General features: G+C 39.9%; 1 protein-coding gene and 1 long non-coding RNA gene across 5 annotated transcripts in view; one reads left to right on the top strand and one right to left on the bottom strand.

The window, feature by feature from the left end:
* LOC103472035 (hippocalcin-like protein 1) overlaps positions 1–17,860 on the bottom strand; it is a 48,655-nt gene that overhangs the window by 4,974 nt on the left and 25,821 nt on the right. For all 4 annotated transcript variants that reach the window (XM_008421391.3, XM_008421389.3, XM_008421390.3 and 1 more), the window contains 3 exons: positions 7,477–7,650; positions 3,539–3,820; positions 246–351 (listed from right to left, as the gene is read on the bottom strand). In XM_008421391.3, coding sequence (XP_008419613.1) covers positions 246–351; positions 3,539–3,820; positions 7,477–7,572 — 484 coding nt within the window. In that variant the 5' untranslated portion in view covers positions 7,573–7,650. The remainder of the gene's footprint in view (positions 1–245; positions 352–3,538; positions 3,821–7,476; positions 7,651–17,860) is intronic.
* LOC103472034 (uncharacterized) lies at positions 10,438–17,675 on the top strand. The gene is made up of 2 exons (XR_014089921.1): positions 10,438–14,122; positions 14,276–17,675. It is a non-coding gene; the product is annotated as an uncharacterized LOC103472034 (long non-coding RNA).

Here is a 17,860-nt window from a genome sequence, read left to right as displayed (position 1 = left end):
AAATAATGTTTTTCACCTGTTCCCCCTAATTTGTTGTGCTTTTACCTAGTCTAATAATTAGCTTATTATTACCTCTGTTGGATAGTGGACCAAAATCTAAAATCTACGCCGCTGCACAAGCTCTTGCTCTAAATAAAATGAGCTAATTTCACAAACCAAATAAAAAATAAAAAAAAAGAAAAAAGCAAAACTCCCTCAGTCCTCATCATTCATCCCTCGCTCCAGCGGTGCCCCCCCCACCTCACCGTCATTATTGAGGTCCATTTGTCTGAAGATCTTATCCGTCCTCTTCTCTGGCGTGGACTCATCCTCTGGCATCTTCATCACGGATGACACCATCTTGTAGATGGCCTGAAAGCGGAGAAGGAGAGAGACGGAGGAGGCGGTGGCAGGAGAGGAGAAAACAGAGTGAATCTGAGCCAGCAGGGAGCCATTACGGAGACTTAGCCGAGGCACAGCAGAGATGAAAAACAGGGTCACTGCGGATCTCTGGGTGCTAATAAACCTCCTCTGACTGCTGCTCACTTGCGACAACATTTGTAACTCCCGGGATCTCGGCACCAATCAGGAGAATGCTTGTGCCATCCATGAATCACACGTGCAAGCATGAAGCGCGTACGTCTGCGTCGGTGAAAAGGCAGAGGGGGAACGGGGGGCGGGGAGGGGGAACGGGGGGGTTTGACCAGCAGAGCTTTTCTGGGGGGGTTTGACCAGCAGAGCTTTAGGGTATTGATCTGATACATCTTTATCTGTTGACCGATACGAGCGCCTTCCCGTCCCCCGTTGGCATTAAATTAACCTCTGTACCGAAGCATGAAAGCCCAGAGTATCAGCCGGGCTCGCAAAAGGATTTAGAATCAGTTTACGTCGCCATTAATTCTCCACCTCCGGGAGGGTGGGGCCGTGAAACCGACCGTAGATCACGTCTCGCAGCGATATCAGAGAGGAAGAAAACACATTTTAAAGTACGAGATTTCCAAAGAGAAAAATGAAAAAGTGAAAGATGTTGCCGCGCCTAGAATATTGTTTCCCAGCATTCGCCGCACTTTTGATACACCGTGCGATGTTACAACCACGGCCTTCAATGCGCTCGACGCTTTCCCTCCCGCTTTTGCTTGAAAGAGAGTGAGCGATAATTTGTCTGGGAGCGAGAGAAAATGTCTGTCACATCTACAGTATAATACAATTCAGCTAAATAAATTATAGAGAATATATTTGTAGATCAACATTGAGAAGAAATTCTGCAGTGTTTTATCGTAACTTAGAAACGAAGCACAAAGAAAGATAAGTTTTGTGTAAATGTTAGCAAAGCTAGCTAGCTAATATTAGTAATCTGACAAAATTATTTACTTGAGCATATTCTGAATGTTTTATGGAACTAGTTTTCATTTCTTGTCAGCTATTTGCCACCTAGCTTGAGGCGCAAGCTAACGTCACCTAATAAAGCATATGAGGGTTGTGAGCAAATGCAGTATTAACTTTGAGAGACAAGGAATGTGGTGACAACTTGGTCTTAAGTTTATTTTTTTCTCATGATATATGAGACTGGCCACATGAAGCATAACTTTGAGTTACATCGACATTAGCTAATGTTAGCTGTGCCCAGCTCCCAAAGTTAAAGCTACACACCGAGGTGGCTACGGCTATTTTGGCTCTGAGGTGTTTTTATGGGAATGTGGATCTTTCAGATGAATTTGAGAAGAATTTTGATCATGTTTCATATTTTATTGTGTCGTGTAATGTGAGTCTTGGTTTCGAATTGGTCTCAGCCCCTAACTGTCTTTCTTTTAGGCTGTCTCGACACACTCTGGTCTTGATTTTCACATGTTTTTGGGTTACGTAGTCTTGACTACAGTACTAATTAATCATGCCAAGTCTGCTCCCAAAATGTGACTGATAATTATCCTATTCTTTAGTTGACCACACTGTGTCAGGTTAGGATGTGTAAAGTTAGTCCGCTAATGAGCAGCCAAACAGGTTTATGGGAGCATTTTCTCCTTCTGCTGGCACACAATTACACAATGGCCCCTCTTCTCTCCTTTCTATATAACATAACCTCTATGAGCTCAGGGATAATCCCGCTATTCTGCACACTCGGGGATAAACGCTGGTTAAATTTAACTTGCTAATCCAAGAGAACTATAAAACAGCCACACAGACTTGCACACAACACACAGCAGTGATCCTCAGCGCATTGTCTCAATGCATATCACTGAGGAACCATGGTGCTTCATGGTCTATCTGAAGGTTTCTGTAACAAGTACTCTGTTTCTTCTTTGTAATAAAGAACTTTAGTATGTAGGTTTACATGAATTAAAGCTGCAGCTGCCAGTTAGAAAAAGGGATTTAATGCAAAGATTTGCAAAACTAAGACTACCACCCCAACTGTGAAGAATGGGGGTGGCAGCATCGTTTTATGTTAGTGTTTAGCTGCAGGAGAAACTGGTGCAAGTACGGAAATATTGAAGCAAGATCTCAAGACTTCAGCCTGTTAGTAAAAACTTCAGACTTCAGATTTCATTTTGTACCCAAGTAAAAACTTGGGTGCAAAATGAACAATACCTGAAAGCATAGTGTGAAATTATTTAGAGACTGGAATAATAGCAATCAAGTCAATGTTTTGGAGAGGGCATCACCAAGCCCAGATGTCAAATCTCATGTGCTAGCAGAACTGAAAAGGTGTTTGTGAGAGCAATGTTACCTGGAAACATGACACGATTTCACCAACTACGTCTGGAGGAGTATGCTATAATTCCAGCAAACAATTATGAGAAGCTAGTGGAAGGAGACCCAAAAGGTTTAAGCCTTTAACTATCACGACGACACCGGTGTCCTTGTGGACCCATTGACTTGGATTTAAGTGTTTTTGGATAACAGTTAAAGGATTTTGATCCAAGTTACAGAGTTTAAAAAGCAAATGCAGCAATTTATCATGTAAAAATGCTATCCTTTCATTTTGTGCTCTTCAACTCTTACACCTTGGGTCTCTTTCAAATTACATCTGCTATGACCAAACTTTTTTTTCTGAGATCAATCTGAACTGGTAGCGGTCATTGAGCCTCAAGCAAGATGCTCTTGTTTTTTATTCTGACAGATAGAAAAAAAATGGTAATCTGACCTAAAACAGGAAAAAAAAGGTTTTAAATCCACATAGAGAAAATCTTATGTCTTTTTGTAAATATCTGCTTTCAACTGCATTGTTTTCTCAAAATATATATATTGAGAAAACTGTATAAAATATACATTTTAAGAAAATGTATATTTTCTCAAAATTTTGAGAAAACAATACAGAAAATATCTATAAAAATAATCTGCGTTTGTGGTCAGGATCTCAGATATTGCAGGGGTCTTTGCTTGGAAGCTCATATTATTTACCAAAAGTGGACACTAAATGTAGAAAAGTTTTTAAAAAAGTCATTATTTAAGTCTGATAATGACTCAAGAAAGATGTCCCTTGAAACTTTCTGGTGGCACAACTGGGATAGTCCACAGCTGAGTGCATGAACCATGAATCCTCCTACTGCAAAACTTTACTCACCTGAACAATCTCCAGCATCTCCTCACGGCTAATGTATCCGTTTCCATCCAGGTCGTACATACTGAAAGCCCATTTCAGCTTCTGCTCCAGCTTCCCCCGTGACGTGACGCTCAAGGCGATGATGAACTCCCGGAAGTCTATCGTCCCATCGCCGTTGGTGTCGAAAGTCCGGAAGACGTGCTCGGCAAACTTGGAGGCATCTCCGTAGGGAAAGAAATTGGCATAGATCTTTTTGAACTCCTCCACATTCAATGTTCCACTGGGGCAATCCTTCAAGAAACCCTGGAATAAAGAGATTAACACTTCATTTTAACTTTAAGTTAAAATACTTTTGACAGATATTCTACTGGATGGATAGACTAACGGCTAATATTCTAAGTTTAAGCAAGAACTCAAAAATGCCTTTTGGTGTAAGTAGCCTTCGAGCAGTAAAAGTTTTATGAAATGTGAATGGATTTGCAGTAGATCTGTTGGAAGGGAGCTTGGTCTTATACAGCTGAGGGCAAAAGCTATATCTTTGTTCAAAGAAGTAGACACATTTAATAAAGCCTGATTGTGCTGTGGAAGCAAAGGGAAGTAAAAGTCCCATCAGTCTTAGGCTTTGTTAGAGATGTTCTTTTAACAGACCTTGAAGGTAGAACCAAAGAGGTGACAAACCCGTCTCAAATTTGAAACCAAGGAATTAGGTTCTGGAAATTATAAGAGAAATTCTTTCGCATGAAGGCTGAGAGTTCCTGTGGCAGTGGAGTTAATCCATCTTTTTTATTACCCCGTGTCTGGGAAATTTTCTGGGTCGTAAAAGTACACCGGTGTTTGCCCGGGCTTTCTAGCCCAAAGCTCCGATTTACAGCCCATGAGCTTCCCCTCCAAAAGAATACGACCTGGACACTTTTTCAGAAAAGTCAGAGTTCCTCAACATCCTGTTGAATAAGTAGTAGTCATGTGAAAAAAGCTGGTCTCTCTAACATCTTTTGACACAGTGGTATTTAGTAGCAAGGGTTTTTATTATTATTATTATTATTATTATTATTATTTTTATTTTTTTTTTAAGGTAGTGCTCAGACAGGAAAGTGGGTTGTGACAGAGAGGGAAGACATGCGGTAAAGGTCAACGGGCCAGGACTCAAACCCAAAGAGCTGCAGAAAGACGATTGTAGCAGCTCATGAGTCTTGTAAAGGATTTCAAGAGGTCTACAAGAATTTTAAAACACCTGCCAACATTCCTTGGTCTGACAAGTTCACTCTGAAAGCAGACCACTAAAAGTTGAAGAAATAACCCAAATGGCTGCTTTCACCTCTGGACCTTCTAGAGCTCACTGAAAACTATTCAAACCAGTACTATGATGCCATAGGAGCATGTTAGTTTTACTCAAGGTTACCATTACCAACCCATCGACACTAATGATTACTCCATTATACCCGCATTCCACAATACAAAACAGACAAACCAATCTAATGATCCTGCAGGTGTCTATAGCCCCTTTCTTACAGGCATCTCTTTAACCAGTTCTTCCTTAGTCAGCCTCTGCCAGGTTCATCTTCATTTGTGCATCTTGCACGGTTCCTTTCCGAATTGTTGGAACCACCTTGTTAAGCCGCGTATTGCGTGCGATCAATTTGATTGGGAACAGACTGCATTCATTAACTGGCGAAGGGTCAATCGATGAGCGAAGGCGATACTTGCAAACTTCTCGAACAACAACAGGTCAAGCACCATTTTCAATCTGCATCGAGACAATAGCAGTTAGTGATATGGGGAGCTAAAAACTGGTAATTCCACGGACAAACCTTGAGACCCAAACCCTTTTCATCAATTGCGATGAAAGAGTCCAAACAGCGTCAACTGGAATGGGCAAGATGCACCAAACAAATACTGACCGCCTTCATTGGACGGACCACAAATCCTGTGCGCTCACATTCCCACATTTCCACCCATGTACCTGAACATATTCATGCTCAAATAGTAAGATATACCTGAATGGTATTAGCCAACTTGGCTTAAACTGACCTGGCTAGACAGAGACTTGACACTGGAGAAGGGGCTTATAAGGACGTTTAACTGACTTTTACTTTGCTTTAACCTGACAATGATGTCCATCTAATTATATACAAATCTTGATATATTTTTGTATATAATATCATAAGACTCTGAAATAATGTTTCAAAGGAAACCTAATGTGTGGATAAAAGGAGATAACTGATGCGATCAACCTGGCTAGACTTGCACTTGGTCATTCCAAGGGTAAATCTAGAGGATGCTGCTCTGCCACTGACAGAGACAAATAAGTCAAGGCTGCTGCCAGATCGCTGATGAAACATGGCTCTTCAGAAAAAGCAAGGCCATCCAGGCACACGCCCTGTAGAATACTCACTGCCTCTTCAACCATATATAATTTGTTACCAGGTCCGTTCAGTTTCTGTACTTTCCATACAATTTACTTTTTAAAAGACCAAAATCACTAGGTTTCCTGCCGTGCCTTTATCATTTGTACTGTTTTCTCCTCTTCTCACTCTGAGTAGAGCTGACCTTGTGAGAGAAGAATAGTTGGTTTGGATTTTAGATGACAGAAATTAGAGTTTAATTCAAACTTGATTCATTCGTTTTGAGCAGCGCTCGCTCCTGCCCCGGAGATCCTGGGAAGAGAAAACGGAAACCAGACTCTGGAGGGTGGCTTTTGAACAGAGCAGAGTATTTATCATAAAATAATGCAGTTACTATACTGGGGTTTTCCATCAAATCAGTTCCAGTACTAGTGAAACCGGTTGTTTACTTTTTTCACCAGTAAAGACTTAGGTTGAGGGAATTAAAAAGACTCCAACTTTAAGAAAGAACAACTTTCATCAGGGGCTGGGTATGAGCATATGGGAACCAACAACCGTTTCCAATTTTGGGAGTGTCATTTTTAAACCTTGTAGGTTTACAAACTTTAGGCAATACAAAAAAAAAACCAATCATCTTTAGAGCTTTAGAGCTGGACTAATTTCAACAGTCTCTTATCCTGGTACATGGTAAATGTAGGTCAGAGCACTGCTTGAAGCTGCACTCACAATCATTATTTTAAGCTGAATCTATAAGCAGCATTTTGGGCCCTTGTTCATAAACACCAGCAGGTCTTCTGGTATCACCATAGCGCTGATAATAGCTCATGTTTAAAATTGTGTGTGGAGCTCCTGTTTGCTAAAGAAACCAGAATCTAAAGAGCCATCATCAAAAACACAGCTTTGCTTGAATAGTGCTATGAAAGAAGGTAAAGGTGATAGTAGGACATTTGCCTGTAAGAACAAAAAGGCAAATCCATTTAGGTAAACTGTTTCCCTCTGCAGAAATTCAAAATACAACAGAGCTAGACTCAAGCATTTAGTGAAAAAGAGTTTCAAGTATCCAAGACGACTATTATACTTCAAACATCACTATAATCCCTAATTTCATTGCGAGGATCTTTGCAATTACTATTATTTTAAGATATTGCGGCACTAGTGGCCTTTATTGACAATAGTCAAACAGGAAATGCTCAGAGACAGAAGGGGAGGAGACAAGCAGCAAAGGTCCCAAGATTGGGAATTGAACCCCCAACAACTACTCTGACTTAAAGGTTACATACATAGTGCACTCGCTCTATAACGACACAATTCACTACACCCATGTTACCATCATTAGTACAGGGCGTACAATACATCTCCACCATGATTTTAAACTCTCTTTCATGTACAAAATGGGAGGTTTGTACATGTCTACCACAGCTTAGATGGTAGACATGGTGGTGGCATCATCATCATACGGTGGGTGATGCTTTTCTTTAGCAGGGACATGAAAACTGCTCATGATCGATAAAAAAAACAAAAAAGGAAATTATCTAAATACAGAACAGTCCAAGAAGAAAACTAAACCAAAACTGTAGCAGCTACCTGCTGGTGACCCAGTGTCATGGCCATGCGTACCTTGTACCACTCCTGCAGCTCGTGGTCGGAGAACTCCGTGTTCTCCCGGAGGTCCTGCAGCATCTCGGGCCGCAGCTTGCTGTTCTGTTTCCCCATGGCAACGGGACAGTTTTTGTTGTCCTTTCACTTGACGACAACGCTGTCTTGTCGCAGAAGCCAGGCCGTGTTCCACACCTGCTGGGCAGAAGTAGCGAAACAGGAGGTCAGGAGTCGCAAACACGAGGAACAGACGAAAAGATTTGTGTGATAAATTAGTAAACAAGCACAGTCAGAGATGGTTTTAAACCTCTCGCGAACTTAACACAGTGGCAGGGGCAAAAGGGCATGTGGAGTCACTGCTACCCCGCTAGTGGGGTCAAATGAACACCATCACTTGAGACCGCAGGAGGGTTAAAAATAGACTCTTGCAGATTAAGGACGGCAGAAAATATGTATTTCTGCTCCATTCAAGCACAGTCACGAATCAAACAATGACGTTCTTTCTACTGTAATGAAATCAACGCGAGCCTTGTTACAGGAAAATGTCCCAATCCCCCATGACACAAGATATTATGCAAGTCAGCAAATGTTGAAGCGCTGCCTGGCCGGCACAAAACATTAAATAATCCCGCAGCCACTGACGTCAGGCACAAACCCGCTGATCACATTTGGACAGGGTCTATCCGGCCAGCTGAGTTTGGGAAATCAGCTGTCTGCCGCGAGCGCTGCTGTGTTCACGTCTCTTAATCCTTATCTCAGCACAACCTGTCGGACAAAATGCGATTTCAGTGATTTAATTATGCAACGACACCGCTAAAGATAATGTCCTTTTGTTTTTTGTTGTTTGTTTTTTTCTCTCATGATGACGGAGCGAAAATATCAGATGTATTTCATTGCGAATGCAGTTCTGGGTTTATTTTAGTCAGAGTGCAATGAGGGATGTCTTACAAACCCAAATCAACTTGTTTTGGTTGAATCTGTGCAAGAGAGTCAGAACAGAAAGTGTTTTTTATTTTTTAATGTAAACCTTTTACACTTTTAAGAGTGAGAATTTTTAGAAATGTCACCTACTTGAGAAAAATGGTGCAAATACTACATATTCTCTGTGAGTTTACTACAAGTCTGCTAACAGAGGACAGGACTCAAATGAGGAGCTAGAGTGCATGGATGGATGGATGGATGGATGGACGGACGGACGGACGGACGGACGGACAGACGGATGGATAGGGGATATATTGTAGTAAAAAAAGTCTGCTCTGATTTTCCTCCACACGTTTGAACCAATGGAAATGATTGGATTCCAGACTCCTCCAGACTGCTCAGGGTCCCTGGATGTTGGAAGAAGAGTCAAAGAGCATGTGTAACACATAAGGGCTGCAGCGTGGGCGGTAACAGTGTTTACTGATGCCTGGCGAGCGCTTCATGCGCACAAAGAAACAAAACCCACACGTCCCTCGCCTCTTTGCTCGGCTAATAAAATTAGACTCATATTAAATGGCTCATCCCGGAGGCATTACAGTTAAAGGCAGGTGCACTGACAGGACTGCCAGGAGCCCGTTTCTAGGCTGTTGCAGGCAGAACTGTCACCAACTGTTGGATCCAACCCTATAACTGCATTAGTTCTTAACAGCTTTTAAACAACAAGTAGGTGTTAGAAGCAACACTCAAGAGATTTTGGTCTAGTCTAATCACTGGTGGAACCTACAGATGAATAGAACATGATGTCAATTTACAGCCTGCTGCTCTCCAACTGGTAGAATGGGCGAAGGCAATTAAGTCAAACGCATGAATAACTGTCTTTCCTTTGACAATATAATTGGATAATTTGACATTTCAGAAATAAATTGGCTTAACAGAAACATGGCAACTTAAAATTAACTCCCTTTTTTTGACACAACGTTTTGGTGCTAGATTGAGGTATTTCTTTTGCTGTATCAAAATTGGTTTATTTCACAAAACCACAATGGAAAAACTTTTTTCACATCACGAGTCACATGACCAACAATAAAATGTTGCCACTGGTGCAAACCACGAAAAAGACAACAGGAAGTAGCAGCATCATGCTTCTTAATGGCTTATTGCGTGAACAAACGTATGCATGTGTGATTTTAATTGCGTTTCATAGTTAACGGGAAAAAAAACTTGGCTAGTGACAAGATTAAATGCAAACCAGATGCCTTGATTCACAAAATAACTTTATTAACCTATTCAACATTTTTGTTGCTAGCAGACAATCGAAAGGCTAGAGTGTTATCCTGTCACAAAAATCTTTAAAAGGTTAAGAAAGATGTGAAACAATTTTCCTCTAATGGTAAGTTTCTCCACCGTAGGCGCATTTAGCAGCACATACATAAGCGCAATTGACATCGCTCAGACCCTCCTTCTGGCTCTGATTAGTTGTTTCTGAACAAGATGTGTAATTCTGTAGATGGCAGCAGGACCACAGGAAGGAAGCAGAAGAAGTTGACTTTTTTCAGATTATGTCTCTCATATTATGAAGCCCTAGGCGTAAATTAAACCTGTAGGTCTCTTCACCTTAACCGGCATCACTTATCACCACGCCTTCGTCCCAGCCAACCAGGACGCCCCACCGTTCCACCTTGATCCAATCACCTGGCAAGAGCTCCTTTAAAAGGCGAAACTACCACAGATCCAGTTGCGCTTCAGGTACCATGAACTTCCCCTTTTCAAACCGCTAGCTCATTCAACACACTTCTTCAACCTTTACGTCTAAAATCTCCTTTTGTTTGCCTCCCTTGTCCATGTCATCCTTTTCCCACGTTAAATAGACTCGCTCTCCAAAAGCCCTGTAACAGATTTAACGGAGCTCAAAAGACAGATTTTCAGAAAGAAACAGAGTGTAAAGTGACGGGCAGACTGCCAGAAGTTCACAAGCTAAAACTACACAACAAAATCCTGTTCAAACACAGCGACCATTTATATATATATATATATATATATATATTTTTTTTTAAATCTTTCTTAAACTAGCTTTAACCTATGGAAGCTCCGAGTCTGGCAATCACAGCACGCCCTCAGCAGCATCCTGCAGCATAAAACATTAATCCATCTTTCCCCGTCTGAGTGCCCTGTTGTTGGTGTTCCGTCCTGCTGTAAGTCGACCCAAACGCAGACTCCGAGTACATCTGTCATGGCGTTCCACAGCTGCTGCTAAGCAGGTCGGCGACCTCTTGGCTGACTATTCTTGCGCAGAGGTGAAAAAAGGAGAAAGAGACGGAAAAGAGGGGAGAAACAGGACATACGGATGGATGACGCGAGAACAAAAGATCGTGAAATGGGTGAGGACGATAAAGGTGGGAGTAAATAATTTCCACCAGAGAGAAATGATACAAAGTTGTTGTTTAGTTTGGACATTTTAAAACCATCATGACACAGCTTTTCAAATATGGTAGCAAGTTTTCATTTCAGTTCTAAAACAGTCAGTATGTAATCAGCAGGAATTGCAGCATTCGTTCCCTTTGATTTTTCCAAAAAAATTTTTTATGTCACAACAAACTTGTAAGTATTTTAATCAGAATCTCATGTAAACCATGGAGAGCTATGTACAATAGTAAAGTTAGAGGATATTTCTCTTCAAAGGGCCAGGGTGCTAAGGGAGACTCAGAAATGTGGACAATTATACATTTTAAATTAGATTTTTTTTTTTTTTAAAGAAAATCCAATCTGTTTTCCAATTACAATTATACAACACAAGTTAAAATAACTTATTGAAATATTAGTCACCATGCTCATCTTTCTGGTTGGCTGCCTTTTGAATTTATGAAGCTACATCGCTTCTTAAGCTAGCAAGCTAGCATAGCAAGTGCAAAATGAACAAATTTCTTGCAAGAAAAACAATCATATGAACCATTGAGATAAGGTAATATATTATAGACATCAGATTAAGAAAATCATAATATTAATCTAATGTCTACTTTTTAAAATACATTTTATATTTCCAATTCTATGTATTTGTTAATATTTAACTAGCTTATTCAACAAATAAGCTATTTTCCCTTGGGGATCAATAAAGTAAATTCTATTCTACTCCATATATTATGTGATAGTCCAATTTTCTACCACAGAACTCATGGCCAATTTAACTCAGAAGATATGTGGCAGTATTTATGCTAAATAAATGTAATAATTATTAAAAAGTGAATAAAAGTAAGCAGAAAAAAACAACAAAAAAAAACATTCTAAAAGTCTTGCAACCCAAAAGTTGTGGGTTTGAGTCCAGCTTTCTTCTGTCACATGTCTACGTGCTCATGAGCAAGGCACTTGACCTCATACGTTAATTCCCAATCTGGGAATCGGCGTATAAATATGTGTGTGCCTGTGAGTGGAGCTGGGTGAATGTGGCAGTAGCGTAAAGTGCTTTGAGTGGCCAGTACGACCAGGAAAGAGCTACATAAACTCAGTCCATTTACCATTTCAGTCGTGGGCTACAAGTCTGGCTTTTATGCTAGAGTGGCAAGAAAAAAGCCATAAAAAGTTCTGTTTACATCTCTTCACAAGCCGTGCATGGGCCACTGCAAACGTGTGGAGGACGCCACTCTGAGTACATGAGGCATGTGCAACATTAACGATGGAAAATCTTGTAAGATGATTTGTAATGATCTCATTTTGTTGCATCACAGAAACCTCAGATTTTAAGGGTTGTAGTTTCAGCAATGCAGAGAAAGTTAACGCAGTTAGTCCATGTTAGACACTCTTCCAAATATTGAGCCGCTAAAGTCGGAGCAAGACGGATGTTTAAGACATTTTATAGCTGGCGAAAATGTCCTGACCCCTCTCATTAATATCCACCTCATTCGAACAGTTACAGCGTACAAAGTTTCTGCTAAGCTTCGTAGCGTAGCTCCTCAATCGAGCGGTCGTGTTACATACTGTATGCCACGGCCAAAGGTTAGCGTTTTGGTAAAACCAGATGTCATTGTATAAAACTTCAGTGCAGTCCAAGCCTACAACAAGCAATCGTTTCTCACTAGCAAAGGTTCCAGACCCTCTGTACGAAGCAAACGTAGAACAAGACGCTGGTTTTCACCAGCTACTGGAAAATGGAAGAGCTCACCATTTCGGACTTTGTTGGAGTACAGGTGGCATGAAATGCAAAACTTTCACTACTGGATCTCCACCTAAAGAACTTGTCTTCTTCAATTTGGAAAAGTTTTTAGTGTATTGAAGAAACTGACCTTTTCTTGAATCACAATAGCGCATAATCCAATGAAAGTTTACAGGCTGTACCTTTTTCTGTAATTGTCTCCATTTGTTTGCTTAGATAGGGGAAGCCAATTGAAAATGTGAAAAATATTTAGGTTAAATAATTAAACATAATTATTTAGCTTTGCATTTCACCAATTAAAGGTGATATTGAGGATAACTGACATGACAAGTAACAGTAAATCTTAATACATTTGACAAAAAACCTTTACCAGTTTACTTTTTTACTTTCGCCTCAAGTCGCCGTGGAACTTTTTCACCAATTTTATAATTAGACTTCATTTTATTTTTTTTGGGATGAAACCGCTTTATTGCCCAGGAAACCTCCAGAGATGCCTACAGCCCGACAGTGGACATGAGAAGTAATTTAGTTCCTGGAGTTGTATAAGCTGCTCCTTAAGGAGGACTGAGGCAGGTTTCATTGAAAGTCATTCAGGCCGCTGAGTGAAATCCTCCCACATTCAGCTGAAGTCATTTTTCTGGGCCGCGCTGTGAAATAGAATAACATTAAGCATATTGACTAACTGTGAAGAGAGAGGTACTGCCATTGTTGAAGAAGTGGATGACTGTTGCTGGGCCAATTTCAGATTTTTAATAAAAAAATTAAGAAAAAAAAAAGTCTGCTATGGAGCATCATTCCAGCTTAGGTTGTAATATATTGAAGAAAGAAAGCTTCATCGTGAAACAAAACATTCTTTTTAATAAAAGACTTCAAGTGAACATAGCTTTTCACCAACCTGTTGTTGGTGAAAAGCTAAAACACTCATCTAAAACAAGCAGTGTGAACTTTTGAATAAAAAAATATGCTTGATAAGTTAATTTATTTAATTTGAGGAACTGTTTAAATCAAGTAATTTTATTTTTATATTAGTAGTTTCGAGTTTTAAAAGTATTGCCTTGGGGTTTGTCTACATATACAAAGAAAATAAGCGTGGCTCTGTCTAAAATATTCATTTCAGACTAATGAGGCTAAATTATAAATGCTATTACTGGAGTTAGTAATTGTTCACGTCAATAAATATATTAAAGGCAAAAATAATTGCTGTAACTTGGGTTAAAAGCACAGTAAAATCTATTAGTTATTCAAAGTTTAAAAATTATTATTTAAGCCATCAAACGTTTTGTCATTTATTTTGGGTAAAAGTAGTTTATTTGCCGCACGTTTGTTTGAAACGTACATCTAAAAAAACTATTTTTTTTCACAACCTATGCTGTGGTGCTGTCAATCTTGTATATCATTTTATTTCACTTGTTGATGTAAACCGATTGTCCAATCATATGTGAGGGCGGGACCTAAGTGAGGCAGGTCAGTTTAGCCTGCGGGGTTCGGCTGCTAGTTTGCTGTGCTAGAAGGAGGCTGAAAGAGCTAAGCTAATGAGAAACGGTGATAATATACGTGCGGATGCAGAGTCTACTTTATTGCTTTGGACTGTTAAACCTCCGGGTGAGTGAGTACTTTCTGTAAATGGTTTCTGTGCGTAAATATATGACGCTAATCACGAGTTAGCATTTAGCATTTTCCCGCAGACTATTGGTATGAGAGTATATTATCCTTAGCCAGATATAAGAAACTAAACAAGAGACTTTTATCGCACAGTGGACCGAGAGGAATTCTCTGGACTCTTCTGACGTTGACTGAATGGTCGAGTTTTACCAGAGTTCTCCATGTAGCCGGCGCTGTGAAGCACCTTTCAACTCAGCTGTTCAGTGGTACCCGCTTGGTCACAGACAAGGCCTCATCTATGGAAGTAAATATGTGCCATCAGAATTTAAATTAAAAATGCATCTGAAACTTGAATGTTGTATATTTGTGCTTACTTTTTCAATAAAAACAATCAGTGTCATTATTTGTACATGTTTGCAATTTTCATTTGTTAAAAAAAATTCACATTCCTATTTCAAAGTGATGAAATTTTCAATATATATATTTTTTCAGTGTTAAAAAATTCAGCATATAAAAAAAATTCAACTTTTAAAAATTCAAATGCAATATTTTCAGTGTCCTAAAAATTCAACTTGCTCAAATTTGCTGTCTCAAATTCAGCGTCTTTTTAGACGCTGTACAAAAATGGCAAGGTTACTTCAGGTCACAGACATTAGCAATCGTTGTCAGATTTCAACACCCAGCCAATCACATGACCCAAGTGTCATATTGAAGAAATACCAGCATCACCGAAGCCAGCGACCATGGAGGCGAACGCAAACCCAACGGTGGATTTAATGCTTTCATATTTCTCTAGTATATTTTATTTTGCGCATGAAGTTTCATACATTATCTTAAAGCTTGATTTAAAATACAGGTTTCAGACAGAAAGGATCAGGAGAGGAACACTCTGCCGACCCGTTAGAACCTAAAGAATATCGAGAATTAATGTCGGAAGAGTTTACAGCCCCTCCCTGAAGCATACCAGGCAGTAATATTAGCTTACTACATTAGCGGTAGCATCTCCTGGAAAATTACAACTTTACTAAGACAACATACTAACAGCCCAGAAAGTCGCCACCGATCAGTAATCTTTAAAGATTCTAGACTTGGAGCAAGTGGTATTCCTTTTTGAAATAAAACATGGGAAAATTGGGTGTGGGACAACCAAGAGAAGGGGGGTGGGGGGTGGGGGTTTATACGCCAGCATTACATGGTGTAAGATTGTAAAGTTGAATTTTTTAACACTGAAAAAATATATATATTGAAAATTTCATCACTTTGAAATAGGAATGTGAATTTTTTTTAAATGAAAATTGCAAACGTACAAATAATGACACTGAATTTGTTTTTTAATTGAAAAAGTAAGCACAAATATACAACATTCAAGTTTCAGATGCATTTTTTATTCAAATTCTGACGGCACATATTTACTTCCATACTCATCCATCCCTCACACCTAAGCTAACTCAAAGGCCTCTGTGAGTAAACTATAGCAGGGGCGTTTATTTTAAAACTGATTAGCATTTGTTTCTCCTGTTTACCAGTAATTGTTTATTAGTGAGACGCTAACACAGTACTGCCATCGTCAGCTACATAAGCTTATGATGTGTGAAATAATTACAATGTCTTCAAATTTTTTAAGTTTACTGAAGTTATGCTCATTAAAATTACACATTTTAGTTTTAGTTTAACAAATTTAAACTTAAGTTTTTTCAATAAGGAGAACAAATTGGGTTGTACAGTAGGGTTCATTACGGCTGACTCAAAATGACCAAGCTTGTTGAGTTCTTTAAAGTTGAGATGTACAGCTTGCACTAACATTTAAAATTTTTGAAAAGTTTCCGTTTTTCCTTTTTTTTTTTTTTTTTTTTTTTTTTGAGGCAATGAGTTTGAATACATTCTTTTAGAACAAAATCCACTTATTGCGTCTTACAGCGTACAGAACTGGGGATTGAAGAGAGGAGGCAGGACTATAAAAAGTGGTAGAGGAGAAGTCAAAAGTCCAGTTTCAGACTTTGGAAAGCTGCTCCCTGTCAGCTGTTTAATGTCCTCATAGGAGGATAAAACGCTGCCTTCACTTCTCCTGCCAGCAGCTCAGGCATAACGGAGAAGCAGAGACGGAAAGAAAAAGCTGAAAAAGACCGGAGAAAAGACGGACAGCAGTGGGAGGGGGTCTGGAAGCGGTACGCATGGCTGGAGCAAAGCAGCAAGCACTCGTCCAAGCAAACTAGCGGGAGCCATCGATCCTTTTCTCTTTTTTTTTTGTGAGTATTTTCAACCTGTTGTCTCCCGTCGCTCTGTAAGGCCGGTGTTTTGAGAGCCCGCCTGAGACGAAGGGCAGCTCATGAGTTTCATCCCTTTTTATTTCCATTTCTTTCTTCCACCCACATCCCTTTCTCCCTCAGTTTCCTGTCTTTTTTTTTTTTTTTTTGGCCAAAGATTTGCTTTTGTTCCCTTCGTAGCTTCCTGGTGACCTGCTGATTGTCCCCGTCAAGTGAGAGAGAACGGATGGCCGCTGGTTGTCTGCCTTGTCTCACTCTGAGTGCACTCGGAGAGGATTTGTTGAAGATTTCGTGACCTTTTCAGGTCCTCTTCCACGTATCTGGCCCCGTTCTGCGGCTCGCTGATACGCTTGTTACGGCTACCTCTGCAGTTAGATTAAATCTTCCTCTGCTTTGTTCCGTTACACTCTCACCGACTGGGTCACACAAAGAAGCCTTCGTGAAAGAGAAAGCATTGGGGCTGGAGCAAACAGACTTAACAGTCCACACGGCGGGTCGCTTCATGGTGCCAGATGGCAATTTTTTTTTTTACATTTACCTTCAACAAAAAGTAGGTCATAAATTTAACATTTTGTAAGCAAATTTGCTTAATGGAAACCTCCCAATTACAAGATTTCAAGAGTTTGGGTGCTAGGATGAGGTGTTTGTTTTTTTTGCTAAACTTCTGTAGATACACATTTTTTTTTTGTATCACACAAGTCACGTGATCAACAACCGGATGTTGCCACTTGCGCAGACCGCGAAGAAGACAACAGGAAGTAGTTGAAAGATCATAGTGCTGCATGTTTTATAATGACTTGTAGGGCAGTGGCTTAAATATGTCAGCAGAAACCACCAACGTGTCATAATTGTTCTTTGGATTACAGCAGTTGGTGTATTTTGTCCTTTAATGAACACCATACTTTGGCTTCTGCTACCATGAGTTGGCAGGATTTCGATTGGTGTTACAGTAATCGCTAGCTCCTCACTATAGCCAGTTATTTAGCTTTTTTTATTTATGCAGTTAGTGAGATGTTGGTTCATCTCACCAAGACTGTCTTATAAATATCAGCTGTAAGCTTTGCTGGTACTTCCCGGGTTATATGAACGACTTAATAGCCTCAGTAATAATTTTTTATGTTTAATCACTGAGTATTTCATTTTGTATTGTTCTTTTTTAATATATACTGTATTTGGAAAACCGCTTTAATATGAGTTATGTTAACACACAGTGATTTCTTATAGTTCAGAAGGTGAAGCCGCTATCAAGCGTGCCGAATAAACGTAACAGTCTCAACCATGACCTCAAACACTGTGTCTGACTCCTGCCTCAGCCTTCAATCTGACAACAACCCTTCAAAGACAGCGCATAGCTTTCAGAAATAGTGAGGTCATCTCACACGGACAGGGCTACAGATTTATAACGTGAACAAGTTTATTCACCTGGGATTTTAATTGCCTGCGATAGACTGGCGACCTGTCCAGGGTGACTCCG

This window comes from Poecilia reticulata, chromosome 11 (assembly GCF_904066995.2).
Source record: "Poecilia reticulata chromosome 11, P_reticulata-male-v2, whole genome shotgun sequence".
Lineage (NCBI taxonomy): Eukaryota > Metazoa > Chordata > Actinopteri > Cyprinodontiformes > Poeciliidae > Poecilia > Poecilia reticulata.
Note: the sequence above shows the minus strand (reverse complement) of the source record. Positions and strands in the feature narration are given on the sequence as shown.